Source organism: Bombina bombina, chromosome 9 (assembly GCF_027579735.1).
Source record: "Bombina bombina isolate aBomBom1 chromosome 9, aBomBom1.pri, whole genome shotgun sequence".
In the NCBI taxonomy this organism is placed as follows: Eukaryota; Metazoa; Chordata; class Amphibia; order Anura; family Bombinatoridae; genus Bombina; species Bombina bombina.
This window is the reverse complement of record NC_069507.1, coordinates 191,750,854-191,764,680: the sequence shown is the minus strand read 5'-3', so window position 1 is coordinate 191,764,680 and position 13,827 is coordinate 191,750,854. Positions and strand designations below refer to the sequence as shown.

At 37.4% G+C, this 13,827-nt stretch overlaps 1 protein-coding gene across 1 annotated transcript in view; it reads right to left on the bottom strand.

The window, feature by feature from the left end:
* HPSE2 (heparanase 2 (inactive)) overlaps positions 1 to 13,827 on the bottom strand; it is a 556,398-nt gene that overhangs the window by 273,282 nt on the left and 269,289 nt on the right. The window contains exon 4 of the mRNA XM_053692544.1: positions 13,293 to 13,466. Within this exon, the coding sequence (XP_053548519.1) occupies positions 13,293 to 13,466 (174 nt within the window). The remainder of the gene's footprint in view (positions 1 to 13,292; positions 13,467 to 13,827) is intronic.

Below are 13,827 nucleotides of genomic sequence, written 5' to 3'. Positions count from 1 at the left end.
GCTTGATGCCCCTTGTTTCTGGCGCGTCATCAGACTCGCCAGAAACAGCAGTTATGAAGCAGCGGTCACAAAGACCGCTGCTCCATAACTTGTCCGCCTGCTCTGAGCAGGCGGACATACATCGCCGGAAATCAACCCGATCGAGTTGATTGACACCCCCTGCTGGTGGCTGATTGGCTGCAAGTCTGCAGGGGGCAGCGTTGCACCAGCAGCTCTTGTGAGCTTCTGGTGCAATGCTGAATATGGCGAGCATATTCCTCGTTGTATTCAGCGAAGTCTGCCAGACTTTGATAACTTGGGGCCTATGCCTTTTCACAGAGAAAAATATATCATGTAGAATATCAGTCTGATCCTGCCCAATGACAGTCCAGCACCGAAATACCAGGCAATTCTTCTCTGAACAAGACAAACAACAAACCCCAGACGTACATTTCAGCCTTGTCAGTTAGGTGCCATTGCATATCTCTAGGGCATGTGTGCAAGGAGTCCACATCTGGTTTCCCCTTTTACTCTTAGGGAGACCTAAGAGCAATTTACATAAAATCAAGAAAATAGAGAGACGCACTCACTGAGACAGAACAATAGCTTGAAAAACTTCTGTGCTTGCCCACAAGGCCAGTGCCACTCAGGGTGCAGTCTCTTTTTGCACACTATGCCTTTTCACAGAGAAAAAATATCCTGTAGCATATCAGTCTGATCCTGCACAATGACAGTCCAGCACCAAAATACCAGGCAATTCTTCTCTGAACAAGACAAACAACAAACCCCAGAGGTACGTTTCGGCCTCTCTTGGGCCTCAACAGTGTGCTAAAAGAGTATGCACCCTGAGTGGCACTGAAAATGAACAGGCACGGAAGTTTTTCTAGCTTTTGTTCTGTCTCAGCTGAGTGCATCTCTCTCTCTTTTTATATTTATGCAAATTGCTCTTGGGTCTCCCTTAGGGTAAAAGGGGAAACCAGACGTGAACTCCTTGTACACATGCCCTTAAAGAAATGCGACTGCACTTCACTGACGAGGCCCACAGAAGGCCGAAATGTTCGTCTGGGGTTGTTGTTTCTCTTGTTCAGAGAAGAATTGCCTGGTATTTCGGTGCTGGACTGTCATTGGGCAGGGTCAGACTGATATGCTACAGGATATTTTTTTCTCTGTGAAGGGGCATAGTGTGCTAAAAGAGTATGCACCCTGAGTGGCACCCTAAAATGAACAGGCACAGAAGTTTTTCTAGCTTTTGTTCTGTCTCAGCTGAGTTCATCTCTCTCTTTTTATATTTATGCAAATTGCTCTTGGGTCTCCCTAAGGGTAAAAGGGGAAGCCAGACGTGGACTCCTTGCACACATGCCCTTAAAGAGATGCGACTGCTCCTCACTGATGAGGCCCACAGAAGGCCGAAACGATCATCTGGGGTTGTTGTTTCTCTTGTTCAGAGAAGAATTGCCTGGTATTTTGGTGCTGGACTGTCATTGGACAGGGTCAGACTTATGTGCTACAGGATATTCTTTCTCTGTGAAGGGGCATAGTTTGCTAAAAGAGTATGCTCCCTGAGTGGCACTGAAAATGAACAGGCACAGAAGTTTTTCTAGCTTTTGTTCTGTCTCAGCTGAGTGCATCTCTCTCTCTTTTTATATCCAGCAGATCAGCCATAACCCACCAGTATTATAGTAATTGCCAGTAACATCAGTCGTGGTTAGCTCACATCCATATTGAGAGCTTTCTGATATAAACTTAATTTATGACTCCAATGTCTGTCCATTATCATAAGTAGATTTGAATAATTCCTAACTGGAGAGGTAACTTGGAAGTCTTGTGGTCCTTTTAAACATAATTCTTTGTTTCCCTTCTGCCTCTCTGTTTCCAGCTTGCTTAAAAGTTGGCACTCACCCTTCATCTGTCATCAAGTATTCTCTCAGTTCAGTCATTCAATTAGTTAATTCCAAAATTCTTAAAAATATGTAAATATATACATTATGTAAACTAAGTTTTGGTTATACTAGTTATGTACAGTATGTGTGTGTGTGTGTATATATATATATATATATATATATATATATATATATATATATATAATTTCGTGTTAGTGGTCCACAGGATTCAAAATTTACTGGTACCTGAGGTCCGTAAGGTTGGCGACCCCTGGTTTAATACACCACAATTTCCCAAATAGTTCTAGCTCTATTGTAGCAAGTTTTTAATGTATAAATCACCCTGTTTGTATGGTTCCACTTTAGAATAATAAAGTATAGAGTGACTGCCGTAATGGTGTTCCGCTATGAAGTGAGATATTAACTAGGGATGGGCGAATGTGTTTATATTCTAATTCAAATGTTAGAACGAATGTTATTGTAGAAATTCGATTTACATAATAGAATGTTGATAAGAACGAATATTCTTAAAAATTCGATCGAATGTCACTTTCGAATTCAAATATTACATTTATAAAACACAATTGTAGACTAGAAACACTATTTCGAATTCGAATGTCACATTCGAATCGAATATCACATTCGAATCGAATATCACATTCAAATTTGAATATTACATTTATAAAACACAGTATTAGACTAGAAATACTATTTCACATTCAAATCGAATATCACATTCAAATCCAATATCACATTTGAATTCAAATATAACATTTAAAACACAGTTGTAGACTAGAAATACTATTTCGAATTTGAATGTCACATTCAAATTCGAATATTACATTTCGAAATTGAATGAATACATAGCTAAACATTCTATTATTCGAACAAATATTTTCTAAATTTATTGAAAAATTTGAAAACGAAAATTCGAAAATAGAATGTTAGAATGTTATGTAAACATTCGAAATTTGATTTGAATGAATGTATCAAAATTCGTTTTAAATTTCGAATTTTTAGAAACATTCGCCCATCCCTAATACAATTTTACCAAGTGCAGAGTAGGAAAAATTATTTTAAGTAAGTATTAGCATTGAATCCTATTGCTAATTTAAAAAGATAAGGTGTTGGACATTCAACAACCCTCTTTGTGTCACAGATACACATATATACTGTATGTATGGACAATATAGCCCTAGACCTTTCCATTCAAATACCTTGTTATATACCATATACCTTTTAACCCATATAACTTTTTTATTTATTTATATCCTTTGCGCGAGGTCTTCAGTTGCGCTAACCAGACAAGCGTAAATTTATTTTGCTTGTGGGATTGTGTTTATTTTCAACTTGGAATAAACACACATTATTTTAATATTGCACACCATTTGTAATCTAGCCCTATGTGGGGAGTTCTCCTTTGTTCTTTTTTTGATGTTGTAAATTTAAGGTCCTAAGAATCTTTTTCACCCCAGGGGATTATAGCACCTTGCATGCATTTCTGTCATGAGAACTTGTTACATATGCATGTGCTCATATTCTATATTGATTAATATAGGGCAGTAAATATTCTATATATCTGCAAAGCATTGAAAAGCATTACAACTTAGTAATGTGAAAGGTTCCCTGTTTAAAACATGTAAAGTATATTTTAGCACCCTATTAAAGGGACATGATACCCAAATGTTGAAGGAAATGATGCAGCATGGCAGTAAAAAGCTGACTAGAAAATATCAGCTGACATACTGTATGTAAAAATGAAGATTTTTTACTTCAACATTTTCTCAGCAGTCCATTGTAAAGGGACTTTAAGCAGCCAATCAAGATGCTAGTCCTGGGACTTGCTAGGGAGCGTTCATCTGGCATGTGCAGGCACTGTCATGTTATTTTCCTCCTCAGTTTAAGGAACTTTACTATGAAATCTAGTGGGATTTAAGTGAACTCTCGAGAGAGCAAAGTAAAGCAAAGTATGACATCAGCACTGAAGAAGCTGACAGGCAGTTTTTTTTTTTTTTGTTTTGTTTCAACATGAAGCTGATAGTAGCTGAAGGATAACCTTTTTTACATAGAAATGTTCATAGGATATTTTCTTGTTATTGCTTTACAGTTATGCTGCATCACTTTAACTGATTAAACATTTGGTTATTATATCCCTTTAACTACTTTTTTACTCGCATTGTTCAATGCCCTTTTTTTTTCCAATGGCGTGTGAACCGATGGCAAAGCCTGTCAGGTGCTACACTTCCTGACCCACACAAATAAATGCAGTGTTCACTCCAGCAAATAAATAAACAGGACTATATAATTTATTCCTTATTCTTTTAAAACAAAGATTCAATAAACATGTAATCAGTGTATGGATGTTTAATTACTGGTAATAAAATAGTCATTGGGGTAGATTTACCATTGTTTGGACTGACATGATCTGCTCTAGCGATCATGTTTGCCACACATCGATAAATGCCGACAGCATACGCTGTAGGCATTTATCATTGCACAAGTTGTTCTGGTGAACTGCTTGTGCAATGCCGCCCCCTGCAGATTTGCGGCCAATTGGCTGCTAGCAGGGGGTGTCAATCAACCCGATCATATCAGAGGTGGCGTACGAGTTAAGGAGCAGCGGTCTTAAGACTGGTGCTTCTTAACTGCTGTTTCCAGCGAGCCTGAAAGCTTGCGCAGAAACAGAGGCATTGGGGCCGATACAGGGGTTAAATTCGGCCCCCATGTGTTAAAACACTGAGAAACTGGAATGGCAACCAGTGCACATGATATGACAGGAAGTTAGTTCTGAAAGGAGGTTTTACAAGACTACAAAAAGCCATAAATGCTTCGCTTTGTATCCTGATGAAGCATCACACCTGAAGAAAGTCCATATTGTATAAGAAACACTATTGCTTCTAAACCAAATATTGTTGTGCCTTTTGCAATCACCTGTAATCATTGATCGAGTGTTATCAGTGCTAGAAGTAAGCTTTTTGCGCTCGTCGGGTTGCGCTTGTATTATGAGTTGAAAGTAAACTCTTTTTGCTCTCGTACTAACCCGACAAGCGCAAAAACTTGAATATACCATATTGTGTGCTCATTCACGTATTCTTCCAAAAAAGTGGGGAAAAAAACCTACTCGCGTGCAAACCCGATCACATATTCTCATGTGAGCTAACCCGACATGAAAATATGAATATTTCCCATTCCAATGTTCTTCACATACAAAAATATGTTCTTTTTTATAAATAGCTGATGATTTTTGGTACAATATATATCTTTACATATATATATATATATATATATATATATATATATATATATATATATATATATATATATATTTACATGATTATATATAGGTATAAATATATACAGATATATATAGAGCAATATCTATTTACAAATACTAAAAACATATTCTACTATGTGCAGAACATTGGAATGTGAAATATTTACAGTACATACGCAGTATAACACTTTATTAAAAATGAATATTGCATTAATATGATTTTTATGTTTTCATCTACTTAACTGCTAAGGGCTTCAATACGTAAATACATATGTACACACATAAGACATATATATAAGTGCATTGAAGCCCTGTAAATACATATATACACATATACATACATAAATATACATGTTAACAGATAAAGACACATATATACATACATACATACATCTTTAGAGATGTAAATGTGTGTATCTCAATGTTAAAGCCCTTTGCCTTTTTTTTTGTCTAACACCTGAGACCTCATCTTTGAGCCCAAACTTTTTTGTGCAATATTGCTTCCTAATAATTTTTATTAGATAGTGTTATTATGAGTGTAACAGTACTTTGTAATGAATTTTTTATGTGTTTTGGGACACTTTTCTGTTTTGCGAAACAGTTAACCAAAGCTCTGAGGGTGCGCTAACTCGACAAGTGTTAGCTTGAATTGTGCCCAAGCAATCGTGTTTACTTTTAGCTTGTAATACGAGCAATGAACCCAACTCGAGCAAATGTTAGCGCGCCACTCGTAATCTGTCCCTGTGAGTATTCTAAATGCAGTTTCTGCAGAAAAAAAACAACAGTTTTTTAGGTTTATGTCCAGTCCCTATGTCCAGTTCTTCAAAATTAAACAAATAAAAAAGATGTCCATGAGCAGCAGAATTTTTAAGTGACATTGAAGGACCAGTTAATACAATAGATTTGCATAATTACCAAATGCATAAAAAAGGCAATGCAATAGCACTTAGGGGCCGATTTATCAAGGGCCAAATGGCCCCTGATGTATCTGTTTCCGCACGAGCCATCAGGCTTGCGGGAAACAGCAGTTAAGAAGCAGCGGTCTTAAGACCTCTGCTCCTTAACTCGTCTGCCTGCTCTGAGGCGGCGGACAGCATTCCGCCCGATCCTATACAATCGGGTTGATTGACAACACCTGCTAGAGGTTGATTAGCCGTGAATCTGCAGGGGGCGGCAGTGCACAAGCAGTTCTCCAGAACTGCTTGTGCAATGTTAAATGTGGACAGTGTATGCTGTTGTCATTCAGCGATGTCTGGCGGACATGATACGCTACAGCGTATCATGTCAACCAGACATTGGTAAATCAGCCCCAATGGGGCCTATTTATCAAAGGTCTTGCGGACCTGATCCGACAGTGCGGATCAGGTCCGCAAGACCTCGCTGAATGCGGGGAGCAATATGCTCTCCACATTTAACATTTCACAAGAGCTGCTGGTGCAACGCCGCCCCCTGCAGACTCGCGGCCAATGGGCCGCCAGCAGAGATGTGTCAATCAACCCGATCGTACTCGATCGGGTTGAATTCCGGCGATGAGGCGGACAGGGTTATGGAGCAGCGGTCTTCAGACTCGCCAGAAACACAGGCCCACAAGCTCCGTTCGGAGCTTGATAAATGGGCCCCTATGTCTGAACTTCTAAGGAACATTACATTTTATTCTGACAAATTTCAAAGTTATATTTTTAACGAAATATTCACTATACAGCTTTACCACAGCAACAGTTGGGTGGAAATATATTTTACTTGTGCTCAAAAAATATAAATAAACATTTAAATAAGCATTAAAAGTACATTAAAAACACTAACCACCAGGGTCTAAATATAAAAGTTGCAATGCCCTTTATGTTTCCATTCAATCATAAAGTGCGTAATTTTATTAAAAGTTGTCCTTTTTCTATAATGATCTGTAAAATGTCTCTTTATCACAAGACTCTTGAGGGTATATTATAAATCCTAGAGTCTGAGATATTTCAAAGACTGGGACTATATTGCTTATTCAAAGGAATAGTTCACTCCAAATTTCACCTTGGTGTAAACTTCATTTATGTCTACTTCCCCTCCTCCTGTATCATGTGACAGCCATCAGCCAATCACAAATGCATATACGTATATATATTCTGTGAATTCTTGCACATGCTCAGTAGGAGCTGGCGACTCAAAAAGTTTAAATATAAAAAGACTGTGCATTTTGTTAATGAAAGTAAATTGGAAAGTTGTTTAAAATTGCATACTATGAGGCTGTTTCAGGCTCGCCGGAAAAAGCAGTTATGATGCAGCGGTCTAAAGACCACTGCTCCATAACTTGTCCGCCTGCTCTGAGGCCCTGAACAGAAATCAACCCCATCGAATACGATTGGGTTGATTGACACCCCCTGCTAGCGGCCGATTGGCGAATCTGCAGGGAGGGGCATTGCACCAGCAGTTCACAAGAATGCTGTCGGCATTTATCGATGTGCAGAGGACATGATACGCTACATCGTATCATGTCCACTCGCACTATGATTAATCTACCCCTATATCTGAATCATGAAAGTTTAATTTTGACTTGAGTGTCCATTTAAAATATATTTTTTTATTTAAAAGGACATGAAACCCATTTCTTTTTCTTTCATGATACCAATAGAGAATATAATTTTAAATAACTTTTCAATTTACTTCTATCTAATTTGCTTCATTTTCTTGGAATTCTTTGTTGAAGAAGCAACAATGAACTGCTGGGAGCTAGCTAAATACATTGGGTTAGCCAATAACCGGAAGCATATATGTGCAGCCACCAATCAGCAGCTCCTGAGCCTACCTAGGTATGTTTTTTAACAAAGGATAAATCAGAAAGTTGTTTTAATTACATGCTCTATCTGAATAATGAAAGAATGACGTCCCTATAAGCACCAGCCATAAATCACTTCATTGTAAAATTTCTCCATACAAAATCAGTGTTTTTGTAAGAAAATGTAGACATTGTTTTGTATGCCCAAGAAACACCCCTTGAAAATCATCTTCAGTTTTGTTTACACTATTTCTGTTGTTCTGCCAATAAGGGATAAGCTCCTGCACATATCAACAAATCACTACGCACCACGTAGGAGGGTCAGGGTTCTGCATTTTATGGAATGTTCTCCAGCCCCTCTTGGGGGGAGGGAGTGAAAACACAATGGGGCCTATTTATCAAATGTCTGTCCGACATGATCCTGAAGGCTCGCCAGAAACACTGGACTTCAAGCTCCATACATCGCCACCACCTACCTACATTTATTAACCCCTAATCTGCCACCCCCAACGTCGCCGCCACTATACTAAATTTATTAACCCCTAAACCTAAGTCTAACCCTAACCCTAACACCCCCTAACTTAAATATAATTAAAATAAATGTAAATAAAACCTACTTTCATTACCTAAATAATTCCTATTTAAAACTAAATACTTACCTGTAAAATAATCCCTAAGCTAGCTACAATATAACTTATAGTTACATTGTATCTATCTTAGGTTTTATTTTTATTTTACAGGCAAGTTTGTATTTATTTTAACTAGGTAGAATAGTTATTGAATAGTTATTAACTATTTACTAGCTACCTAGCTAAAATAAATACAAATTTACCTGTAAAATAAAACCTAACCTGTCTTACACTAACACCTAACCTTACACTACAATTAAATCAACTACCTAAATTAAATACAATTAACTAAATTACAAAAAACACACTAAATTACACAAAATAAAAAATAAATTATCAGATATTTAAACTAATTACACCTAATATAATAGCCCTATCAAAATAAAAAAGCCCCCCAAAATAAAAAAAACCCTAGCCTAAACTAAACTGCCAATAGCCCTTAAAAGGGCCTTTTGCGGGGCATTGCCCCAAAGAAATCAGTTCTTTTACCTGTAAAAAAATACAAACAACCCCCCAACAATAAAACCCACCATCCGCACAACCAACCCCCTAAATAAAATCCTAATCTAAAAAAACATAAGCTCCCCATTGCCCTGAAAAGGGCATTTGTATGGGCATTGCCCTTAAAAGGGCATTTAGCTATTTTTCAGCCAAAACCCCTAATCTAAAAATAAAACCCACCCAATAAACCCTTAAAAAAACCTAACATTAAAGCTGGAGATCCACTTACAGTTTCGAAGACCGGACATCCATCCTCAACAAAGCCGGGAGAAGTCTTCATCCAAGCGGCAAGAAGTCCTCAATGAAGCCGGGAGAAGTCTTCATCCAAGCCAGCAGAAGTGGTCCTCCAGAAGGGCAGAAGTCTTCATCCAGACAGCATCTTCTATTTTCATCCATCCGGCGCGGAGCGGCACCATCTTATAGACATCCGGCACGGAGCATCCACTTCTTACAACGACTCTTCCAGAATGATGGTTCCTTTAAGTGACATCATCCAAGATGGCGTCCCTTGAATTCCAATTGGTTTATAGAATTCTATCAGCCAATTGTAATTAAAGGTTTAAAAAATCTTATTGGCTGATGCAATCAGCCAATAGGATTGAGCTTTAATCCTATTGGCTGATCCAATCAGCCAATTGGATTGAGCTCACATTCTATTGGCTGATTGGAACAGCCAATAGAATGCAAGCTCAATCCTATTGGCTGATTGGGTCATCCAATAGGATTTTGTCACCTTTAATTCCGATTGGCTGATAGAATTCTATCAGCCAATTGGAATTCAAGGGACGCCATCTTGGATGACATAACTTAAAGGAACCTTCATTATGGAAAAGTCGTCGTAAGAAGAGGATGCTCCGCGCCGGATGTCTTGAAGATGGAGCCGCTCCGTGCCGGATGGATGAAGATAGAAGATGCCGTCTGGATGAAGACTTCTGCCCGTCTGGAGGACCACTTCTGCTGGCTTGGATGAAGACTTCTCCCGGCTTCGTTGAGGATGGATGTCCGGTCTTCAAAACTGTAAGTGGATTTTCGGGGGTTAGTGTTAGGGTTTTTTAAGGGTTTATTAGGTGGGCAATGGGGAGCTTAGGTTTTTTTAGTTAGGATTTTATTTGGTTGTGTGGGTGGTGGGTTTTACTGTTGGGGGGTTGTTTGTATTTTTTTTACAGGTAAAAGAGCTGATTTCTTCGGGGCAATGCCCAGCAAAAGTCCCTTTTAAGGGCTATTGGTAGTTTAGTTTAGGCTATGGTTTTTTTTATTTTGGGGGGGGGCTTTTATATTTTGATAGGCCTATTAGATTAGGTGTAATTAGTTTAAATATCTGATCATTTCTTTTTTTATTTTGTCTAATTTAGTGTTTGTTTGTTTTTGTAATTTAGTTAATTCTATTTAATTTAGGTAATTGATTTAATTGTAGTGTAAGGTTAGGTGTTAGTGTAACTCAGGTTAGGTTTTATTTTACAGGTAAATTTGTATTTATTTTAGCTAGGTAGCTAGTAAATAGTTAATAACTATTTACTAACTAGTTTACCTAGTTAAAATAAATACAAACTTGCCTATGAAATAAAAATAAAACCTAAGACAGATACAATGTAACTATTAGTTATATTGTAGCTAGCTTAGGGTTTATTTTACAGGTAAGTATTTAGTTTTAAATAGGAATTATTTAGTTAATGATAGTAATTTTTATTTAGATTGATTTAAATTACATTAAAGTTAGTGGGTGTTAGGGTTAGACTTAGGGTAAGGTTTAGGGGTTAATAAACTTAGTATAGTGGCGGCGACAATGGGGGCGGCAGATTAAGGGTTAATATGTATAGGTAGGTTGCGGCGACATTGAGGGCGGGAGATTAGGGGTTAATAAATATAATGTAGGTGTCGGCGATGTTGGGGGCAGCAGATTAGGGGTTTAATAAGTATAATGTAGGTGTCGGCGATGTCGGGGGCGGCAGATTAGGGGTAAATAAGTATAATGTATGTGTTGGCGATGTCAGGGGCGGAAGATTAGGGGTTAATAAGTGTAAGATTAGGGGTGTTTAGACTCGGGGTTCATGTTAGGGTGTTAAGTGTAAACATAAATTTAGTTTCCCCATAGGAATCAATGGGACTGCGTTACAGAGCTTTACGCTGCTTTTTTGCAGGTGTTAGGCTTTTTTTCAGCCAGCTCTCCCCATTGATGTCTATAGGGAAATCATGCACGAGCACGTAAAACAAGCTCACCGCAGCGCTGGTATTGGAGTGCGATATGGAGCTCAATTTTGCTTTACGCTGACTTCTTGCCTGATAACGCCAGGTTTTTGTAAACCTGTAATACCAGCACTGTAGGGAAGTGAGCGGTGACAATAACTTGCAAGTTAGTACCGCACCCCTCATAATGCAAAACTCGTAATCTAGCCATGAGTTATTTACAGGATAAGCAGCTGAACTACAAATGAGAGTGCGTTGCAAAGGATTTTTTTTAAATGATATATAATTAAACATTTTGGCCTAGATAGCATGGAACACAACCGACAGAAGTTAACAGTGCTGTTGGAGACTTGAAGTAAAGTGTTAACACTTGCACATATACATAACAAAACACATGTATATTGTATAATATCTCACAATTAAGTGTTTTACTCATATTTATTCATATTAAATACAAAATAATGGTTTAAAACCATGTTTTAAGAGTGATTTAAAGGTTGGTATTTGGCAAGGTGTTGGACTTGTTCAAAGGTGTACATGTGTGTCTGAATATGTGTGTATGCATGTATTTATGTGTATGTGTGCAGTGTTTTAAACTTATATCTTAATAGAAAACCATAGTTTAACCCCTTATAGACAGCCACTGTACATGGTCATTTTTAATTGAAGGGGTTAATTAGTGTGAGTCTTGCCACCAGTGACGAGACTACACTATAGACAAATGCCTCCCATTACTGGGATAAAAAAAAAAAACTTAATGATATGCGATGTTCAGGGTACGTCATGTTGTTATGGGGTTAAAAGCTAGTGAAGAAATCTGCTATTTGACGCTCAAGTGATAGCCAACATGAATTTTTCAGACAAGCCCCAAAGAAGTCTATTATGTGAGGGATTTTGCACACCTTAGCTATCCTATATCCTGATGCACTAGACTTTTGCTCAACCATTTTAAATAACTTTCCAATTAATTTTGATTGAATAATTAGTTTTGTTCTTTTTGTATCATTTGTTGAATAGTATACCTAGGTAGGCTCAGATTGGTGGCTTCCATATATGTCTCTTGTCATTGGCTTTCAGCTAGCTCACAATAGTGCATTGCTGCCTCTTCAACAAAGGATACCAAGTGAATGAAGCAAATTAGATAATAAAAATATATTGCAAAGTTGTATAAAATTGTATGATCTATCTGAATCTTGAAAGACAAAAATTGGGATTCATGTCCCTTTAATATTACTTTCAACTTGTCATATAACTGTATACATATTACATATTACATCTTTTCTTAACCCATAATGAAGTCACACAAAATGCATTACATGAATATACTTATAGTTAGTCCACTGAAGTGTATTCAAAGTTTTAGACATTAAAGGGACAGTCTATACCTCAGTCATCTTAAAGTCTTACCTTAGATTAAGCTGCAAATAGCCCCTGCACCCCTTTCTATGTCATGATGCAGGAATGGTAAAAAAGTTATTTTAATATTAATGTTGTTTCTTGCCACTCTGAAATGCCTGCCAACCCCCACCCACTGATGACATCACAACCTGCATTTGGCATCCAATCACAAAAGTCTCACTAGTTGGATTCAACAGACTGTCAATGCTATTCGGCAGAGTGCCTAGATGCAGCCCAGATCTTGGTGTTATCAGTGGGTGGAGCTTGGCAGCCATTTCAAAGTGCCCAGAAACAATATTCATTTAAAAAAAACTTTTTTACCATCCCTGCTGCCTGATAAAGAAAGGGGGTCAGGAGGCTATTTGCAGCTTAATCTAAGGTGAGACTTTCCCTTTAATGAAATAAATTCATGCAAGAAACAAGTGGAAAGGGGAGGGTTAATAAATTAGTGAAGGGCATGGGGAAAGGAAACATTAAAAATAAAGTAAAAAAAACAGGATTGGAAAACATTTGTTTACAATTATATTCATGGTGTACAAATATGCTGTAATCTATATTGTTTTATAGCACAAAAGAAAACTTATGAAATACAGTTTATGAGATAAATTAGTTTTAAATGACACATACTATGTATTTATGAAGAGCAGTTTGATATAATAAAAACTAGACAGGAATTCTCTTACCATTTCCCAACTCCCATGAAATGTTGTATTTTTTGCTGGCACTGTATTTGAGCAAGCTTAGTACACTGGAACTGTTCCAAGAATTATCAGAGTTTCGTCGAAGAGCGTTAAGTCCAAAAATCAGATGAAGTCCAGAGCAGTCAACAAAGTTATAAAGTTTGTCAAGAGACCTGGCTGGGAGAAAACAAAATCCATTTAATGTATTTCAATAGCAAACCCAAAAAGCAATTTACAGGACATGATAAAAGAGATTAAATTAATTAGTGATGTTAGCTACTGTTTGTTGATCTAAGCATTTTAACATTGTTACAGCTATGCAATCACGTGAACATTCTAGTGTAAATCTAAAACCTGGAAATAAGTTATTTGTTCTGTTATAGTGTCGTTTATTGCTATGGTACTTACACCTAGTAAAACGCATTGCTTTACTTAAAGGGACAGTTCACCCAAAGAAATTCTCACCTTTAAATTGTTCCCAATGATCCATTTTACCTGCTGTAGTGTATTAAATTGTTTACAAGTAGCTCCTTTACCG